The sequence below is a fragment of the Lathyrus oleraceus genome, chromosome 5, assembly GCF_024323335.1.
Source record: "Lathyrus oleraceus cultivar Zhongwan6 chromosome 5, CAAS_Psat_ZW6_1.0, whole genome shotgun sequence".
Classification (NCBI taxonomy): Eukaryota; Viridiplantae; Streptophyta; class Magnoliopsida; order Fabales; family Fabaceae; genus Lathyrus; species Lathyrus oleraceus.
In genome coordinates this window covers 288,627,554-288,643,192 of record NC_066583.1, presented here as the reverse complement: position 1 = coordinate 288,643,192, position 15,639 = coordinate 288,627,554, and the positions used below count along the sequence as shown (strand labels likewise).

Here is a 15,639-nt window from a genome sequence, read left to right as displayed (position 1 = left end):
TTAAATATTTTGATGTTAGTTGAGTCTTGGGTACTGTTGAGATCTTTTTCTAACGCCTTCAATCTCCCTTTCATAGTCCCTTCTTTTTCTAATGAGTTTTCCTCCGCACTTCCACATTGACGCACCACTTCACCTGTCAACTTATATCACATTTTCACAAAGTCTCTCCAGGTTAAAGTGTTTACACTCATAGTTCAAAATATGCGATATCAACTCATAAGTTTGAAGGGTTTCTCCTTTCGTATCAACTACACACAACACACACTTTTTGAGATCTTTTGGGTTGTAACGGGGCTTAGGTTATGGTGTGGTAAATACAAGCAAAAGGGAAAACAAGTGGTTTGGGTTCAAAGCCAATGTCATTATTCCTTTCACTGTGTTTGTTCTACAACTCATTTTCAATTCTTTCTTTTTCAGTTTGCATTGCTCATTTCTTTTTTTTTCTTTGATTTTCTCTTTTCTTTTCAACTGAGTACTTCTCATTTGGTGAGTGCTTTTCTCGTACCATCGACAAAATTTTCTTTTGTTTTCTTATTTTTAGATGGTCGTTTTTCTTAATTTTTTTTCGCACTCACCTTACTTTCAGATACTTATGGGGTTTACCCCAAACTTAGAATTTAACACAACTTAATGACATAACATTGACTCTGAACAGGATAAGGAAGTGTTTGGGCCGCGAGTTACATTTGTATGGCTATATAAAACAAAGGGTACATACTCAAACAGAGTTAACAAAGGATAATATTAACAGGATGGCTAGAAAGGCTCAAGGCTATATTCAAACAAAGTGCCTAAGTGTGTGTATATATGCAATGAAATTCCCATAGAATCTACGCAAAGTCAGAGTGATAAAGACATATCTGAATATCACTCATGATGACAAATGTGTTTGGCTTTTTATGCACTCATATGTTAGGTAAAGCTTGACAACATCCACAATACTTCTAGTATGGTGCAACTTCTTACTCAACTCGAAATGCACAAGGAACCTATATTAGTCGAGCTTTCAAAGTTGCATCCGATCTTTTCTTTAGCAGTATCAACTTTTTGGGAAGATCCTTCACAACAAGTAATAATAAGTGGAGTGATCATTTCATCCACTACCACTAGTGATCATCACTTAATCCAACAATAACACCAAGAACCTGAAATTCATGCAGCACATAATACCCAACAGTAAAAACAAACCAAATGTAAACCAGTAAAAATGGGGAAATAATAAAAATAAACAAAACAAACAGCAAAATAAAACCTCCCCCACACTTGAACTAAACGTTAGCCCCAATGTTTTAGAATAAGATAGAAGGAGGAGGACCTCACAGTGCCCTACTGAGGAGGCTGGGGCGGAAAGTGCAACATCAATTGTTGCATCATAATGTTCATCTCATCCAACACCATCCCTTTTCGATCCTGCTCGATGCCTTATCTTGATTGCTCGATCTGAAGGTCACCGAGCTCGGTTTGCACCCATGCCCAATGGTTGTGACTCATGGATGATAACCCAATGCCCTCCTGGAATGACTCTTGGGGAGGGGGTACAAATGTCTCTTAAGGCTTATCCTCTTCGTTTATCTCTTCCTCTACAACTTGTTCACCTACAACCAGATTCTTAGTTTCGTAGTCTTTCTCTATATCAGGGTCAACACTCACATATAACCAATTTGCACAATCAACAATACTTACTCTGTCAGTATTAGGCAGTGCAATGATAAATCTTTTATGAATTAAAACATAGTAGTATTCATGTGTAACAGAAATCATACCTTGATGGATGAGAGCTTCCATATATATTTTTGTCTTACCTACCACCGGGGTGTCTTCAACCAAGACCACATGATACCCGAAACGTTCAGTAATCTGGGTAATCATGCCCCCAACTGAAATGCCTCAGGAATCTGCCTGACCAACTTTCCCCAAGTAATATGTTGCGAAGGCAGCAACATTGATGGCCTGGTTTTGCGCAATCGAGTACAAGGAGAACAACTCCCGCTGAGTTGTTACGCCTGTGCTATCACCCCGTCCAAACAGGGTGTACGCCAAACCTTTTTGGGCGTAGAGGAAGCACGGGTTCGGGATGCCGGAAGCTTTTGCACCTTTTGAGGTGTAATCAGTCCTCTCTATAATGGCAATCCAGAAATCTTGAGGAGAAAATCCATCAGGGACCACATCCGGTCCGTATAATGGGAGTCGAAGAATACTTGGTGGGGTGAACTTCCATTTTCTCTGAATCGAATACCATTTCTCCTGCTCCAGATTTTCGAAGACAATGTTGTGCGGGTTTGGATTCCGGGTGCTCCTTTTCCGTGGCCTCGAGGTCTCAACCATTTGTTGATTTCCTTGCAAAATCCTTCTTGGGGGCATTTTTGTACCTGCAAAAATGTCAAAAACTTTGAAATAGAAATTAGAGAAAATGGAGATCGTGGTTAGGATGAGGGCGAAAAACGGAGAAGGATTCGTGAAGGGAGTTTGTGATTTGGGTTTGTGGTGGTGGTAAAGGTGGAAGGTTTAGAGTGAGGTTTTAATGGAAGGTGAAGGTTTGTGTGAGAGAGAAGGTGGAGAATATGAAATTCTGAGAGATAATGAGTGGTTAGTAAGGAGATCAGACTTTTAGGAAGGAATAAAGTTGATTAATGAGTGGTTAGTGAGTATTAAGGAGGGGTGAGGCCCACACGAAATTCAAAATTTTCAAAAAAAAATCACTTTCGCATGCCTGACACTGGCGGTCGTTTCAGGCCTCTGGCTCTTTAATTCTCACAGGAGATCTTCAGTGTTCCTGACACGGGTCGTGTCGGCTGACACGGATGACCGTGTCAGGCCTCTGCCAATGGGCACTTTCCTCATGTCTTCAGTGTTCCTGACACAGGTTGTGCCAGCTAACACGGGCGACCATGTCAGAATGCTGTTTATGCTCACTTTTGAGACTTTTTTCATGGTCCTGACATAGGCCGTGTCAGGCTGTTGTTATGCTTGATTTTCAGACTTTTCCATTCTCTTATTCTCAGATATGGTCTTCCTTGCAGTACGACTTCCATATTCATTTGAGTACCCCCTCCTTTTTATACAAAGCACTGTGCAAACCTAAAATAACAAACAAACACAAACAATAATTAGAATTAAAAATTCGTGGGTTGCCTCCCACGAAACGCTTCGTTTAACGTCGCATGGCTCGATGATCGTCCATCTTATCAGGTAAGACGAACCTTATCTATCAGACTACTCTCCTGTCCTTCGTGGTATGGCTTTACTCGCTGCCCATTCACTTTAAAAGTGTCCCCGTTTGCTGGGTTTTTGAGCTCAATTGCTCCATGCGGGAATACTTTGTGAATCACAAAAGGTCCCGACCACCTCGACCTCAGCTTTCCAGGGAACAACTTCAACCTGGAAGAAAATAACAACACTAACTGTCCTTCCCTAAGTTCTTTCTTCTGAATTCTTTGGTCATGCCATTTTTTCATTTGTTCTTTGTATATTTTTGCATTTTCATAAGCCCGATTTCTAAACTCTTCTAGCTGATGTAGTTGAAGAATCCTGGATTCCCCAACTTTGGAAAGGTCATAGTTCAGGAATTCGGAGGCCCATAATGCCTTATGCTCGAGTTCGAGTGACAAATGACATGCTTTACCGTAAACCAGTTGATAAGGGGACATACCTATTGGGGTTTTGAATGATGTTCTGTATGCCCACAGTGCATCCTCCAACTTGATCGACCAATCCTTTCGAGAAGCACTGACAGTCTTTTCCAGAATCTGCTTTATCTGCCGATTCGATACTTCAACCTGTCCATTTGTCTAAGGATGATATGTTGTGGCAATTTTATACTTGACATTTTATTTCCTTAACAAATTCTCCATTAACTTGTTCAAAAAATAAGTACCTTCGTCACTGATGAGTGCTCTTGGTACCCCAAACCTAGAGAAAATATAGTTTTTTTAGGAAATTGACCACCACTTTAGCATCATTCATGGGCAATGCCACAACTTCCATCCATTTTGACACATAATCAACAATGATCAGAATGTAATGAGTTCCAAATGAAAGTGGAAAAGGTCCCATAAAGTCTATTCCCCATACATCGAACAGTTTTACCTCCAACATGGAATTTTGAGGCATTTGATTTCTCTTCGAAATGTTACCCATCCTCTGACATCTGTCACATTCTTTTACTATACTTTGGGCATCTTTGAACATTGTAAGTCAGTACAACCCAGACTGGAGAACTTTTGTTGTTGTTCTATCCCCACTAAAGTGTCCTCCATATTTTGAGTCATGACAAGCTCTGAGGATGTCCCTTTATTCTTCCTCTGGAAAACATCTTCGAACCAACCCATATATTCCTTTTTTTGTACAAGAACAAATCATCTTACAAATAAAACCTGCAATCCTGCAAAAACTTTTCCTTTTTGTTAAAATCAAAATCATCAGGTATTAGTCCACCCACCAAATAATTCGCACAATCTGCGAACCAAGGAACACCAGTAACAACTAGGATACGTTCTTCGGCAAACTTATCTTTGATAGGGTGTTTCTCCGTTGTTTCTTCGATCAGAGACATCCAGGATAAGTGATCAGCAACCGTATTTTCACTACCATTTTTGTCTCTGATTTCCAGATGAAACTCTTGCAGAAATAGAATCCATCACAACAACCTTGGTTTAGATTCCTGTTTAGCAAAAAGATATTTCAAAGCTGCATGATCAGTATAAACAATTACCTTTGATCCTAACAAGTAAGATATGAATTTATCAAAAGCATATACAACCGCGAGAAACTCTTTTTCAGTGGTTGCATAATTCATTTGGGCGGGATTAAACATGTGGCTTGCATATTAAATCACATGCAAGAGCTTCACCTTCCGTTGTCATAGCAATCTTCAATGGCTCAACAATCTTCAAAGACTGTTGAACAACAACTCTCAAAGTAGATCAAAGGTTGCTCAACAATAACTGATTCAACAACAATTTCAACAACTACAACTAGATCAGACTAGATCTCATCCGAGATCTGTCTCTGTTAAAGGAACTCCTTCAGTCAAGGAAGAAATAAACGACAATACTACTCAGGTGGAGAACTATCCTATCTTCACAAAGGTTGATTCTCTTGAAGTTTTGGTGTACTACATGAAGATATGTCATGTATATGGTGTTGATCCTTTGGTAGATCCCCTAAATCTCCAAGATAACTACTTAGTTGATCCGCCGCCTACTCCTTCTTCCCAAAACCCTTGTTTTTTCTAAAATGTCTTAGCACATGTATTTTTTATCTAAATATGTATGTATGTCCTTTATGTTTTTTTTGCTACATTTCGTTTGTAGTTCTTGTTATTTCTTTTCTTTTATTTTTAAACTGTACTCTGCATTGCCTTTTTGACATGTTTTTATTCAATGAATTTGCTTTTGTTTCTCATTATTTACTTTGTCTTGTTATTCTTTTTGATTGATGACAAAGGGGGAGAAAACATAATATTCTAAAAGGGAAGAATTAAAAGAGATTATTTTGATATCTAAATTCCTAACTAAAAAACCCAAACATTGTCTAAATTTTTCTTTTAACAAATACTTCGAGAAAAGTTTGTTAAGTGTTTTTGCAGGGTTATCTCTGAAGATTCAGAATGGTTTGTTAAGCTTTTCTCTCAAGAACCAAAATGATTCTCAAAGAAGATTCTGAAGAAAGGTTTTCAAAGAAGTTTCTGAAGAAAGCTCTTTTGAAGGTCTATCAAAAGGATGATGTTATCAAACAGTGTTCTGGACAACATCAATCAACTTCTGAAGATTAAATCAGATTCTGACAGGTTACTCATTATGGTACTTCTAAAGGTAAATCAGGAAAATATTCTTTCATTCTGAGTTTATCTTTATAGGACTATACATCTCATGGGGAGCTTTGTGCTTCTATAAGATGTATTCTTCTGTGATTACCATGTACAAAATTGTTCATCAAAATACATGTTTTGTCATCATCAAAAAGGGAGAGATTGTTAGAATAAGATTTGGTTCTGCATTTATACCTTGAGTTTTGATGATAACAATGTTGTATTTGTGTGAGAATAATTTTGGTACCCTAATGATTTGTTATTATGTAGCTTTACCAAACAGTTCTGATTCTGATCACATGATGTGTAACATCATCAGTTTCTGAATTTTGCATTTTAAATCCGCTTTTACGGTGCAATTAGAAGTTTTGAAAGACGTCAATATTGCTGCTGCAATGTTCTTTCTGCTTTTGCGTTATCTCACCCATCAGAAGCTTTTGAGGAGACTCTATATTGCTGTTGCAATATTCTCTCAGTTGTTTTGCTTCTGGACGTGACTCTGATCAACAAGCTTTTGAAGAATGGCAAGCTTCTGAAGTTGTGTTATATAGGTGAAGATTCTGAAGATCTCAAGACAGACGATTGAAGGTATCAAGGTTTTGACTGAGGTTTCTGATGACTCTGAAGATTATAAAGACACTGAAGAACTCAAGCCAGACTACTGACGTTGTCAAGGTTTTGACCTAAGGTTCTGAAGTTTCTGAATCCAACTCTCTATTTCTTCACTTCATGCTTCAATCATCTTTTATCAAAAACCAATGAATCTGAAGATAAGATCAAATGGGAACGTGATCAAATAGTACATAATACAAATCAAACAACCTTTCCACTACCTGATTTCGCGGGTAAGGACTGTACTATTCATCACATCTGTCACTGAATATATGTGCGAAAAGACAATACATGGTATCACTCCTTTCTCATCCAACAGTGGAAATTCGCTCAATGAGCTTTCCCAATTTTGCCCTCCATCTGTCACATGCTTACAATATATAAGCATGCATTGGAGACTTAAAGAAAATGCTGATCTACACAAGTATTTGACAAGCTAATTTTCTATGTGAAAAATTATCATCTTTTGTATACAGTATTCTTTAAGTATTTATTATTCATTTGTGTAAATCTGTTTTTGAAGAAGCATCTTGTAACACATAAACTTTTATTCAAACTATTTGTTTGATTCCTTAAAGAGGTTATCCTTGAGAAGACAAAGAAAATTGTTCTTTGTGAATCTTTGAGGAGACTAAGGTTTAGTTGGATCCTTGAGAAGACAAAGAAGGATATTCTTTGTGTTTATTTTAATATGTTGATTATAGTGGATTAAATCCTTGTGTATAAGGCAAACCACCTTGGCGGGTGGACTGGATTAACTTTGAGTTTCAAGGGAACCAGGATAAAAATCACTGTGTTCTTATCTCTTCATTATTTAACTTGTTAGTAGAGTTTTTGTTTTGGAAAAAGCTTTTGCTTTTAAAACTCAATTCAAACCCCCAATTTGTTGTGTTTTTCACACCTTCAGTTGAAACATCCACTTAGATATTGAAATGTAATATTTGGTTTATGTTCACATCACCCTTGTAATGCTTATTTTATGTTATCAATGATAATTTTATTTTGTCAACTTACATCTTACTGATTTTTTATTTTTCTGCTCTTGCTTTAGTATGTTACAGAAATGCAACTCCGTAAGATTTACAAAGATCCATCTCACATCTCCGAATGCAAAATACACATAAATATGGGGCATGACTCAAAATCAACTTTAATTGTATGTTTTGGGGTGCATCCGTAGTATTATATTTTTAAAACGTCTGCTAGTAAAACATAAAATGCATAAATCCCCAAAACTTTCTCAAAATTGGGCTTCCAAAAAATCAAAGCCCATGTAGACGGTATAAAGATCAGAATTTCAAATTGTAAGAAAAAGATCAAAAACAGTTACGACGTCGTTGTGAAGCATAAAGGAAGCAAGAACCGCCGGAAGAAAAAACAGCTACCACCACCATAGTAACGGCGTCAGTTAACAATGAGGATGACAGTGGAGCCAAGCTACTCCCCAAGCCCAACTCCCAAAGAAGAACTCGAATGGCTCCCACTACCAAAACACCCTCTCTTCACCACCACCATCTCTCACGACGCTACCGGCAACGTTTCCCGAAACCTACTAGCTTGGGACGGAGCCAATCGTCTCTATTTCTGGGACCCCCACAATAACCGCCTTCATCGTTTATCTCTCCGCCTCGGTGATCCTGATCCTACTTCCGTTCTCGCCGCTTCTCCCTCTAAGGTCCTTCTCTCTCTTTCTATGTTTCTCTGCTTTGTAATTTTGAAATTAGGTTTTTGTAAAACCAGAAGTTAGAAATGGAATTAAATAGTGAGTAATTCTTGCAATTTGCGGTGGATTTGAATAGGTGTTGCAAACAGATGTTGTGCTCGATTTTGATGTGCACAAAATCTCCATCAATAGGAATGGAACAGCGATACTTCTTTTTGGTTCTGAAAAACTCTGTGTTATGTATCTATATGGACGCACATCCAAGAAGGATGTAAATTTGATTTGCAGGTACAAGTTTAAATCACTCATATTTCAGCCACTTGTTCTCATTGCACTAGGGTTTTCTAGTTTCTGATGAATCTGCTCTAGTTAAACCATGTTTTGTATATATGTTGTTTATTAGAAATATATCAATTATCATTATCACATTGTTCTAGTTTATTTTTGAGGTGTGTTGTATAAGTAGAAGTGAGGTGGTTGTCATGGGTGTAATTATTTTGAGTGCATGGAGTTATGATACCATCTTAGAAGAGTTATATTTTACAATTCTTTTTTGGGATTTCCTTTTTGCAGGACCATTGCTGTTGGTTCTCAGACACATTCCCTTGGAAACAATGATATTCGTGTATTGGAAGCGTCATGGCACCCTTACAGTGATACTCATTTGGGAATCCTTTCTTCTGACTCAGTTTTTAGGTAAGCTTTTTATGTGAAAATTACTTTATCTAAATTGTGCCATTCAAAGGATTTAAAGCCTACATAGACAAAAACTAAAATCAAAATTTCAATATGAGGCCTCTAGGACGTGTGAAGCGTGAAGCGAGGGTGCTGGTTGTTAAATGGATCTTGTTGGTTAATGCATGACTAGGAAATATAGTGGAATAGGTTTAGAAGTAATAGAGTTGAGATATGCCGAACTTTAATACTTGAGAAACCACACATAATGTTATGAGGAAGGAAAGATCAGTTTGACATCGTAATTTATATGTAACAAAACATTACTCTCTCCGTTCCTTTTTAAGTGTCACATTCTTAATAATTTTTTTTGTTCCTTTTTAATTGTTACTTACAAAGTTCAAGGTAGTATTAATTGCACTTTTGGCAAAATTACCCCTATGTAATTATTACAGAGAGAAAAAGTAAAATGAATGTAATAAATAATTAATGGTATTATAGGTAAAAGTAGAATTATTGTTTGAAAAGTAACATTATTGATTAACTTTTTTGATATGTGTAAAAAATCAAAAAGTGATACTTAAAAAGGAACGGAGAGAATATAAGATATGTCCTACACTCTTTGAAGTATTTTAGTGGTATGATTTGTGTTAATATCAGATGATAACAAGACTACTTGACATGCCCTCTAATTATATGAATCTATTCTGGAAAATATTACCTCCAACCATTAGCTTATATCTCCGATTGCTAAAGATTCTTTATGCTTATGCCTACTAGTAAAGTTTTATCATGGCATATTAACATATTTTTGATTTTTTTTTGACTTTTGATTAGATTTTTCTCCTTATTCTTAAAATGTCCATTAACCATAAAAATTGCGTAAACCCTAAGTCCCCAACATTCCATATATACAAATGCCTTTTGGTTTGTTTGTATCTCTTGATTTGGTAGGAAGATATTTGAATTGAGGCTTATGTTTAAACATTTCTCTCTAACTGCAAACTCGTTCTGTAGGCTTTTCAATCTGGCTGTGGATCCTTTGCAACCAGAGCAAGAATACTATTTACAGCCTGCTGTGCATGGTAGATCCAGAACTGCCTCATCAATGTGTCCAGTTGGTTTTTCTTTTGGGGGAGATCATTTGTGGGACAGGTTTAGTGTAAGTCCTGTGGATGTTCTGTTTAACTTAATTTTTGGATATTCTGATTTGACCATTTTATCATCTGGTTGTACTCAATCCTTTCATTTGTTATACATTTTTATTGAATTAGAGAAAAACAAGAGGCATATGGTGAAAACCGTGTATCTGAATTGCAGTATGGAAATTCTATTATTCTATTATATAGGAAATTACACAATTAAAAGTATTAATTATAAAAGGAATATGATACATAATATTCTATTATAAGAAACTTCAATAGTACACTAGAATATGATACATAATATTCCTATTACTATTTATTATTTATTTAAATATCAACGATTTTCATTTTCTTTTTTTTGTCCAAAATATTGTTGCAATGAAGCCTTGATCATGCTTCGGAAGCTATTTTATTATCAAAGTTATTTCTAAATTTGTTGTGTACGAACCATTTAAGAGCATTCACTCAATAGTCTAAGCATTTGAGAGAGCTGTTCATGGAGACATTGGCATGGTGGAGCCTCATTTGATCTGTGTATAATTGACACCTAGTGGAAAAGACTTCTGCTGTAATAATCTTCATGTTTAAAAACTCCATTATATAAAGATTCATTGATCTTCAAGATTACTTTGCTATCAAGAAGTATTCTTGTATTACATTTTATTAGCTGGCTACTTAAATTTTTAGTATTTTAATATTTTTCTTTGTGCTATTGAACAGGTTTTTGTTGCATTCAGTGACGGGTCTATCTATGTAATTTGCCCTGTTGTTCCATTTGGAAGGTATTTCACCGATCTCATTTTACCTATCTGCGTTCTTCTTTGATATTGTTAATATGGGCATGGTCCATGGATTATTTTATAAAAGATTGGGTTTATGTACATGCAGTTATTTTCTTCCAATTGATCAAATGCTACTCATTGATACTTCCACATTTGTGACTATTTTCTCTGCTTCTTCACAGTCTATTCAAATGTGAATCTTTATTAGACATATACAATGACGCACATACATTTGGGCTAATGTCAGCCAACTCTGTAGCGGCTAGTAATTCAAAGTTGGCAATCTCCTGGCTAGAAGCAACATTTCCTGAGTTACAGAACCAAGAAAGTGAAGGAGACAACTTATCTTTGCTAAGATCTCATGCTTATGTAGTATTTGACGCATCTCTTGTCTTGCAGGTATACTCATATTCCAAGTTAGACTCTTGTCAGCTGCATCATAAGTTTTGATGAACAATTTCATTTTGACAGTATGTAGCTGCAATGTCTAAGTAGTATGACTGTACTTCTTTATGCTTTTGTTTTCTAGGGACCTCTGCAAAGAGTAGGTCAGAGTGGAAATGGAGATTCAGTTGGTCGCAGTGCTGAATGTGAGGGTCGTGCAGTTAGTTTTCTCTACAATTCAGTTAGCAAAGATTCTATCTTGGTGACTGCCTGGAGTGGGGGGCAATTACAGATAGATGCTCTAGCTGATGAGATCCAACCTGTCTGGAGTATTGGTAGTCCACCTCGTCTTCGTCTTGACTCCCATGACGAAATACTTGGCCTTGCTATGATCTGTGAGTCAACTGCCAGCAGTCCCCCGGAGAAACTTGATCATAATAATGCCTGGTTGGGTAATCCATCCCCTCTGCTGAGACTGGCTATTGTTGATTTGGCTCTGCCACGAAGAGCAGCAGAAAGGGGTTATAATATTTCATTGTTCATTGATACCCTCATGCCAGAGAGAATATATTCCATTCATGATGGAGGGATTGACTCAATAGTGTTGCATTGTCTTCCATTTACAAGTCAGGCAAATGGAAAGGATGATACAATGAGGACACCTTCTGTACATCCTGTTCTAAATACATGTCAGAATGGATCCACTTCAGAGCCTTCACTTTGTGGTTTTGTGTCATTGTCTGATTCATTTGGATATTCCTGGAGTGTGGCTGTTACTCTTTCTCAAGAATGTGTTGTGCTTGAGATGAAAACTTGGAACCTTTTGCCTCAATTAAGCATCGATATGGAGAAGAAGCACATTCAATCAGTGGGGCAATCAAATGAGAGAGATATTCAACCAATAATTAGCAAAGAACTGCTTAGTGGGCCCAAGGAGGTACTTGTTCCTTGGGCCTCTCAAAGTTTACGCTCAGTTGCAGCTGATTCAATTGAAGGCCGATCAACATTGCATCAGTATTTCAAGCTATTTCATGAGACTTATGTGGAATATGCTCATAAGGTATGGCTAGCATATCATCTCAACTTTTGCTGTTAGTTGAGCAATGCTTCTTCATTCCGACCTGGCATATTTGTTTTTATAACTGTTAAAACAGTTTTTCATGAAGTCACTGTCTTATTTTTTTTTCTTTTGCATGAATATGCTCTTAGTTCTATTTGAATTTTCAATTTTTTTCTCTAATAAGATTTGACCTAAGCTGAAGTAATAATCTTGGGCGAAAAGAGTCGTTAATATCTGTAGTCTGTACAGAAAGCTTATTGTAGTTTACAAAATTGACCATATTTTTTTTCAAATGAGGAAAAGTTAATGACAATTTTTGTGGATGAGTGGTTACACATTACAAGATATAACTAGAAATACATGCTTTGGAGAGAAAAGTGGGGTAGATACATTTGTACAAAAAATGGTAGTATGTCGTTGTAAATGGTTTGGACATATGTGAAGACTTGTAGAAGCACAATAAGGAGGGTTGACCAGATGAAGACTAGTCTAATAGTTAGAGGTTGAGGGAGACCAAAGAAAACTACAAACCACCAGTCATATAGAGGTATATAGGCTATATCTTTAGACTCAATACATAGTAGGAGTTTATAGCATCGATCGGCACTTAGTGGGAAAAAACTTTGTTATTGATGAGAAAAACGTTATTGATAATCACTTATGCAATATCTTTGAATGAAGATGTGTATCATTGACAAATTTTGTGAATTAGGTAGTTCATTAAAAGTTATTCCATCAGTTGTAGATCTAAATTATGTTTTAAAATCACAAGCATAATTTGAATAAAGTTATGCCTTTTGAAAATAACAGCTGGCTCTCGTTCATTGCATATTTTCTCCTACTAGGTGCACCTGGAACTCAAGCATCATGCACCTCAGTTGAAGAAAATCATTAGTGACCAACGTTCTCGATTAGGTGATGCACAGCAGAAACTTTTGAAAGTTGAAGATAAAGAGTGTATATTACAGAAAAGAATTGATCGTGCAATTCAAATGCACAATTCTTTGGAAGAGCGCTTACAACATTTAAGGAACTTACCTGGTGCTCACAAAAAACCATTGTCTAGAGCAGAGCGACAGTTTAAGTCTGAACTTGGTAATGGGTGCTTGATCCCTTACTCTAGTATATGTCTGACTGTTCATAAAAAATTTTAATACTTTTTTTTTTAATTTTTAAAACAAAAGCTTTTAGCATTTACTACTGATTTGCAGTTCTCACATGTCTTTCACCCAGATTTTATAAGTCCAGTCTCTCCTTTTCCAAGTCTATACCCCATTCTCATCTCTGCATTATCAAATTGTAATCTCTATCTGCTGAAAGATTTTTAGTACTTAATTACGCCCTTATTTTTTCCAGATCACTTCAAGGAAGTTGAGTTGGATGCTTTGCATTCTTCTGTTGAAGCGGTAAGTGCCAGACTGAGAAGGCACATGCAAGCTTCGAAAGCTATTCAACAGAAGAAAATATCAGGGAAGAAAGTTTGTGCTGGAAATGATCAGATATCAATACTCAAATCATCACTTGAAAAACTGTCACTTGTAAATACTGAAAATTCGAAGAAAGTTAAGATTGTTGAATCCACATTGAGTAACAAAGAAAGAAACAGCGGAGAATCAAGTCTGCCTATGCTTAAAAACTGTTAGTAGTTTACTCTGGCACTGGTGTGGTTCTGAATTAAGCTCTCCTTTTTGTAGTCTTGCCATTTTTGTCACTCAACGTGCCTTGCCAAAATTTGAATGCTTCACTGAAAGAGAAGTTAGAAGTAGAATTAACATATTTATTTAAATTTATAAACTCGTGTAAATGACAAAAAGGGAAAAGTAGTTGCAAAATTTGTGTTGTGTTGTATCTGCAGCTAACTTTTAAATTGTCAGCACTAGACAAGAAATTCCATGATGATGTGGTAATTATTTTTTTAGATCTTGTTAATTATGTAATTGGTGAGTATGACTTATATTAAGACAAAGAAAAATGCAATATGTGGAAATTTTAAACGAGTCTTAGGCCCAATTAGTTGTGGGTACGTGACTAGGGCTTGCTGGGGCAGTAGCCCTGCAATACAATTTTTTTTTTTTGGGTATTATTGTAACCTGAGTCATACAATTTTATATATTTCTTGTAATATTATAACCCTAATTATTAGACAAAATTCAAGGAAATTATAACTCCTATATAGCCATAAAGGTGGACACCATTACCTGTTAATAAAGATCAATCATGTTCATTGTCTTTTATTTTTGTTTTTTTTAATCTTTTATATTGGTTAATCATGTTCATTGTCTTTTATTTTTGTTTTTTTTAATCTTTTATATTGGTTAACCTTGGTACAAAATTTGAGATGACAAGGTTTGATGAGACATGTACTTTCGAATTATGGCAAAGGATGGTTAAAGATCTGTTGGCTTAGTAGAGTTTAGAGAAGGCATTGCGTGAGACGATCAATTAACATGGAGGATACCGATTAGGAAAAGATGAAGGAGAAGGTTGCGGGATTGATTTGCCCATGTGTTTTAGATGAGGTGATGTATCATATCCTATACTTAATGACATTGAAGGAGGTTTGAGACAAATTGGAGAGTTATTATATGTCGAAGATGTGTTGATGAACAAATTGTTCGCGAAGCAATGACTATACAATTTGAAGATGCAATGCAGGAAGGACTCGATTTGCAATATGTCATTGTCTTTAACAATAAAATCACAAATCTGGTGAGACTTGGGGGGTGAAGATTGATGACAAAGATAAGACAATTATCTTGTTATGTTTGCTATCAAGTTCTTATGACCACTTGGTGATTACTCTTACCTACAAAAAAGACATTATGAATCTTGTTACTACACTTTTATCTCATTCTCAATAGAGACAAAGTGTAGGGAACTCAAGGCGGCAACATGTACGAGAGGGGGAAGGGTTCAAGTTTGTTAGCGAAACAAGGGTAAACCATGTTCTGGAAAGAAGAGTTATAGATCCAAGAATCGGAAAACACCTTATTGTTATAGTAGCAAACAAATTGGGAATTGGAAGAGGGCAAAACAAAAAGTAGAGCTCATCCAGTTATGCAAATGTGGTTCAAACCGACGATTCTGGCAGTTGAAGCAGATATATTGTGTTGCATCCAACACGTGCAAAGATGCATGGATTCTTGACTTTGGTTGTTCTTAGCATATGACACCGCACTGAAAATAGTTCACTACATTCTAATCAAGTAGTTTTGGATTTGTTTATCTAGATGATGATAAAGCATGTACTATCGCTAGAATGGAAAAATTAAAATTGTCATGGACAATGGTGGCGTGAGAACATTGAATGATGTTAGACATATTTTAGAATTGAGGAATAACTTGATTTTCCTAGATGCTCTACAGAAAAATGGTTTATCATACAAGTCTCATGGAGATAAAAACATCATGAAAGTTAACAATAATGTCTTGACTGTGATGAGAAGGAGGACTACATGTAACATCTATAAACTTTTGGAGAACACTATTGTAGCTCATTTACATTAGTT

General features: G+C 36.2%; 1 protein-coding gene across 2 annotated transcripts; it reads left to right on the top strand.

Moving 5' to 3' along the window:
* Positions 1 to 7,701: 7,701 nt before the first annotated feature.
* LOC127083959 (nuclear pore complex protein NUP88) lies at positions 7,702 to 14,048 on the top strand. 2 transcript variants are annotated; one of them, XR_007788590.1, is made up of 9 exons: positions 7,702 to 8,096; positions 8,221 to 8,372; positions 8,658 to 8,780; positions 9,777 to 9,921; positions 10,625 to 10,686; positions 10,869 to 11,085; positions 11,216 to 12,130; positions 12,941 to 13,225; positions 13,487 to 13,724. XR_007788590.1 is itself a non-coding variant. In XM_051024323.1 (9 exons), exons 1-9 carry the CDS (start codon positions 7,836 to 7,838, stop codon positions 13,771 to 13,773), a joined length of 2,412 nt encoding a protein of 803 aa, XP_050880280.1. In that variant the 5' UTR covers positions 7,709 to 7,835; the 3' UTR covers positions 13,774 to 14,048. The 2 variants fall into 2 exon arrangements, 1 of the variants encoding a protein (XP_050880280.1); XM_051024323.1 differs by having other exon boundaries at positions 7,709 to 8,096; positions 12,976 to 13,225; positions 13,487 to 14,048.
* The last annotated feature ends 1,591 nt before the right edge of the window (positions 14,049 to 15,639 follow it).

What these genes read in the sequence shown, in the direction of transcription:
- LOC127083959 (XM_051024323.1), top strand. Translation starts at nt 7,836, where the DNA reads ATGAGGATGACAGTGGAGCCAAGCTACTCCCCAAGCCCAACTCCCAAA. An exon ending in CCTGTTGTTCCATTTGGAAG is followed by an intron (nt 10,687 to 10,868) that starts GTATTTCACCGA and finishes GCTTCTTCACAG; the next exon opens with TCTATTCAAATGTGAATCTT. An exon ending in ACAGTTTAAGTCTGAACTTG is followed by an intron (nt 13,226 to 13,486) that starts GTAATGGGTGCT and finishes TATTTTTTCCAG; the next exon opens with ATCACTTCAAGGAAGTTGAG.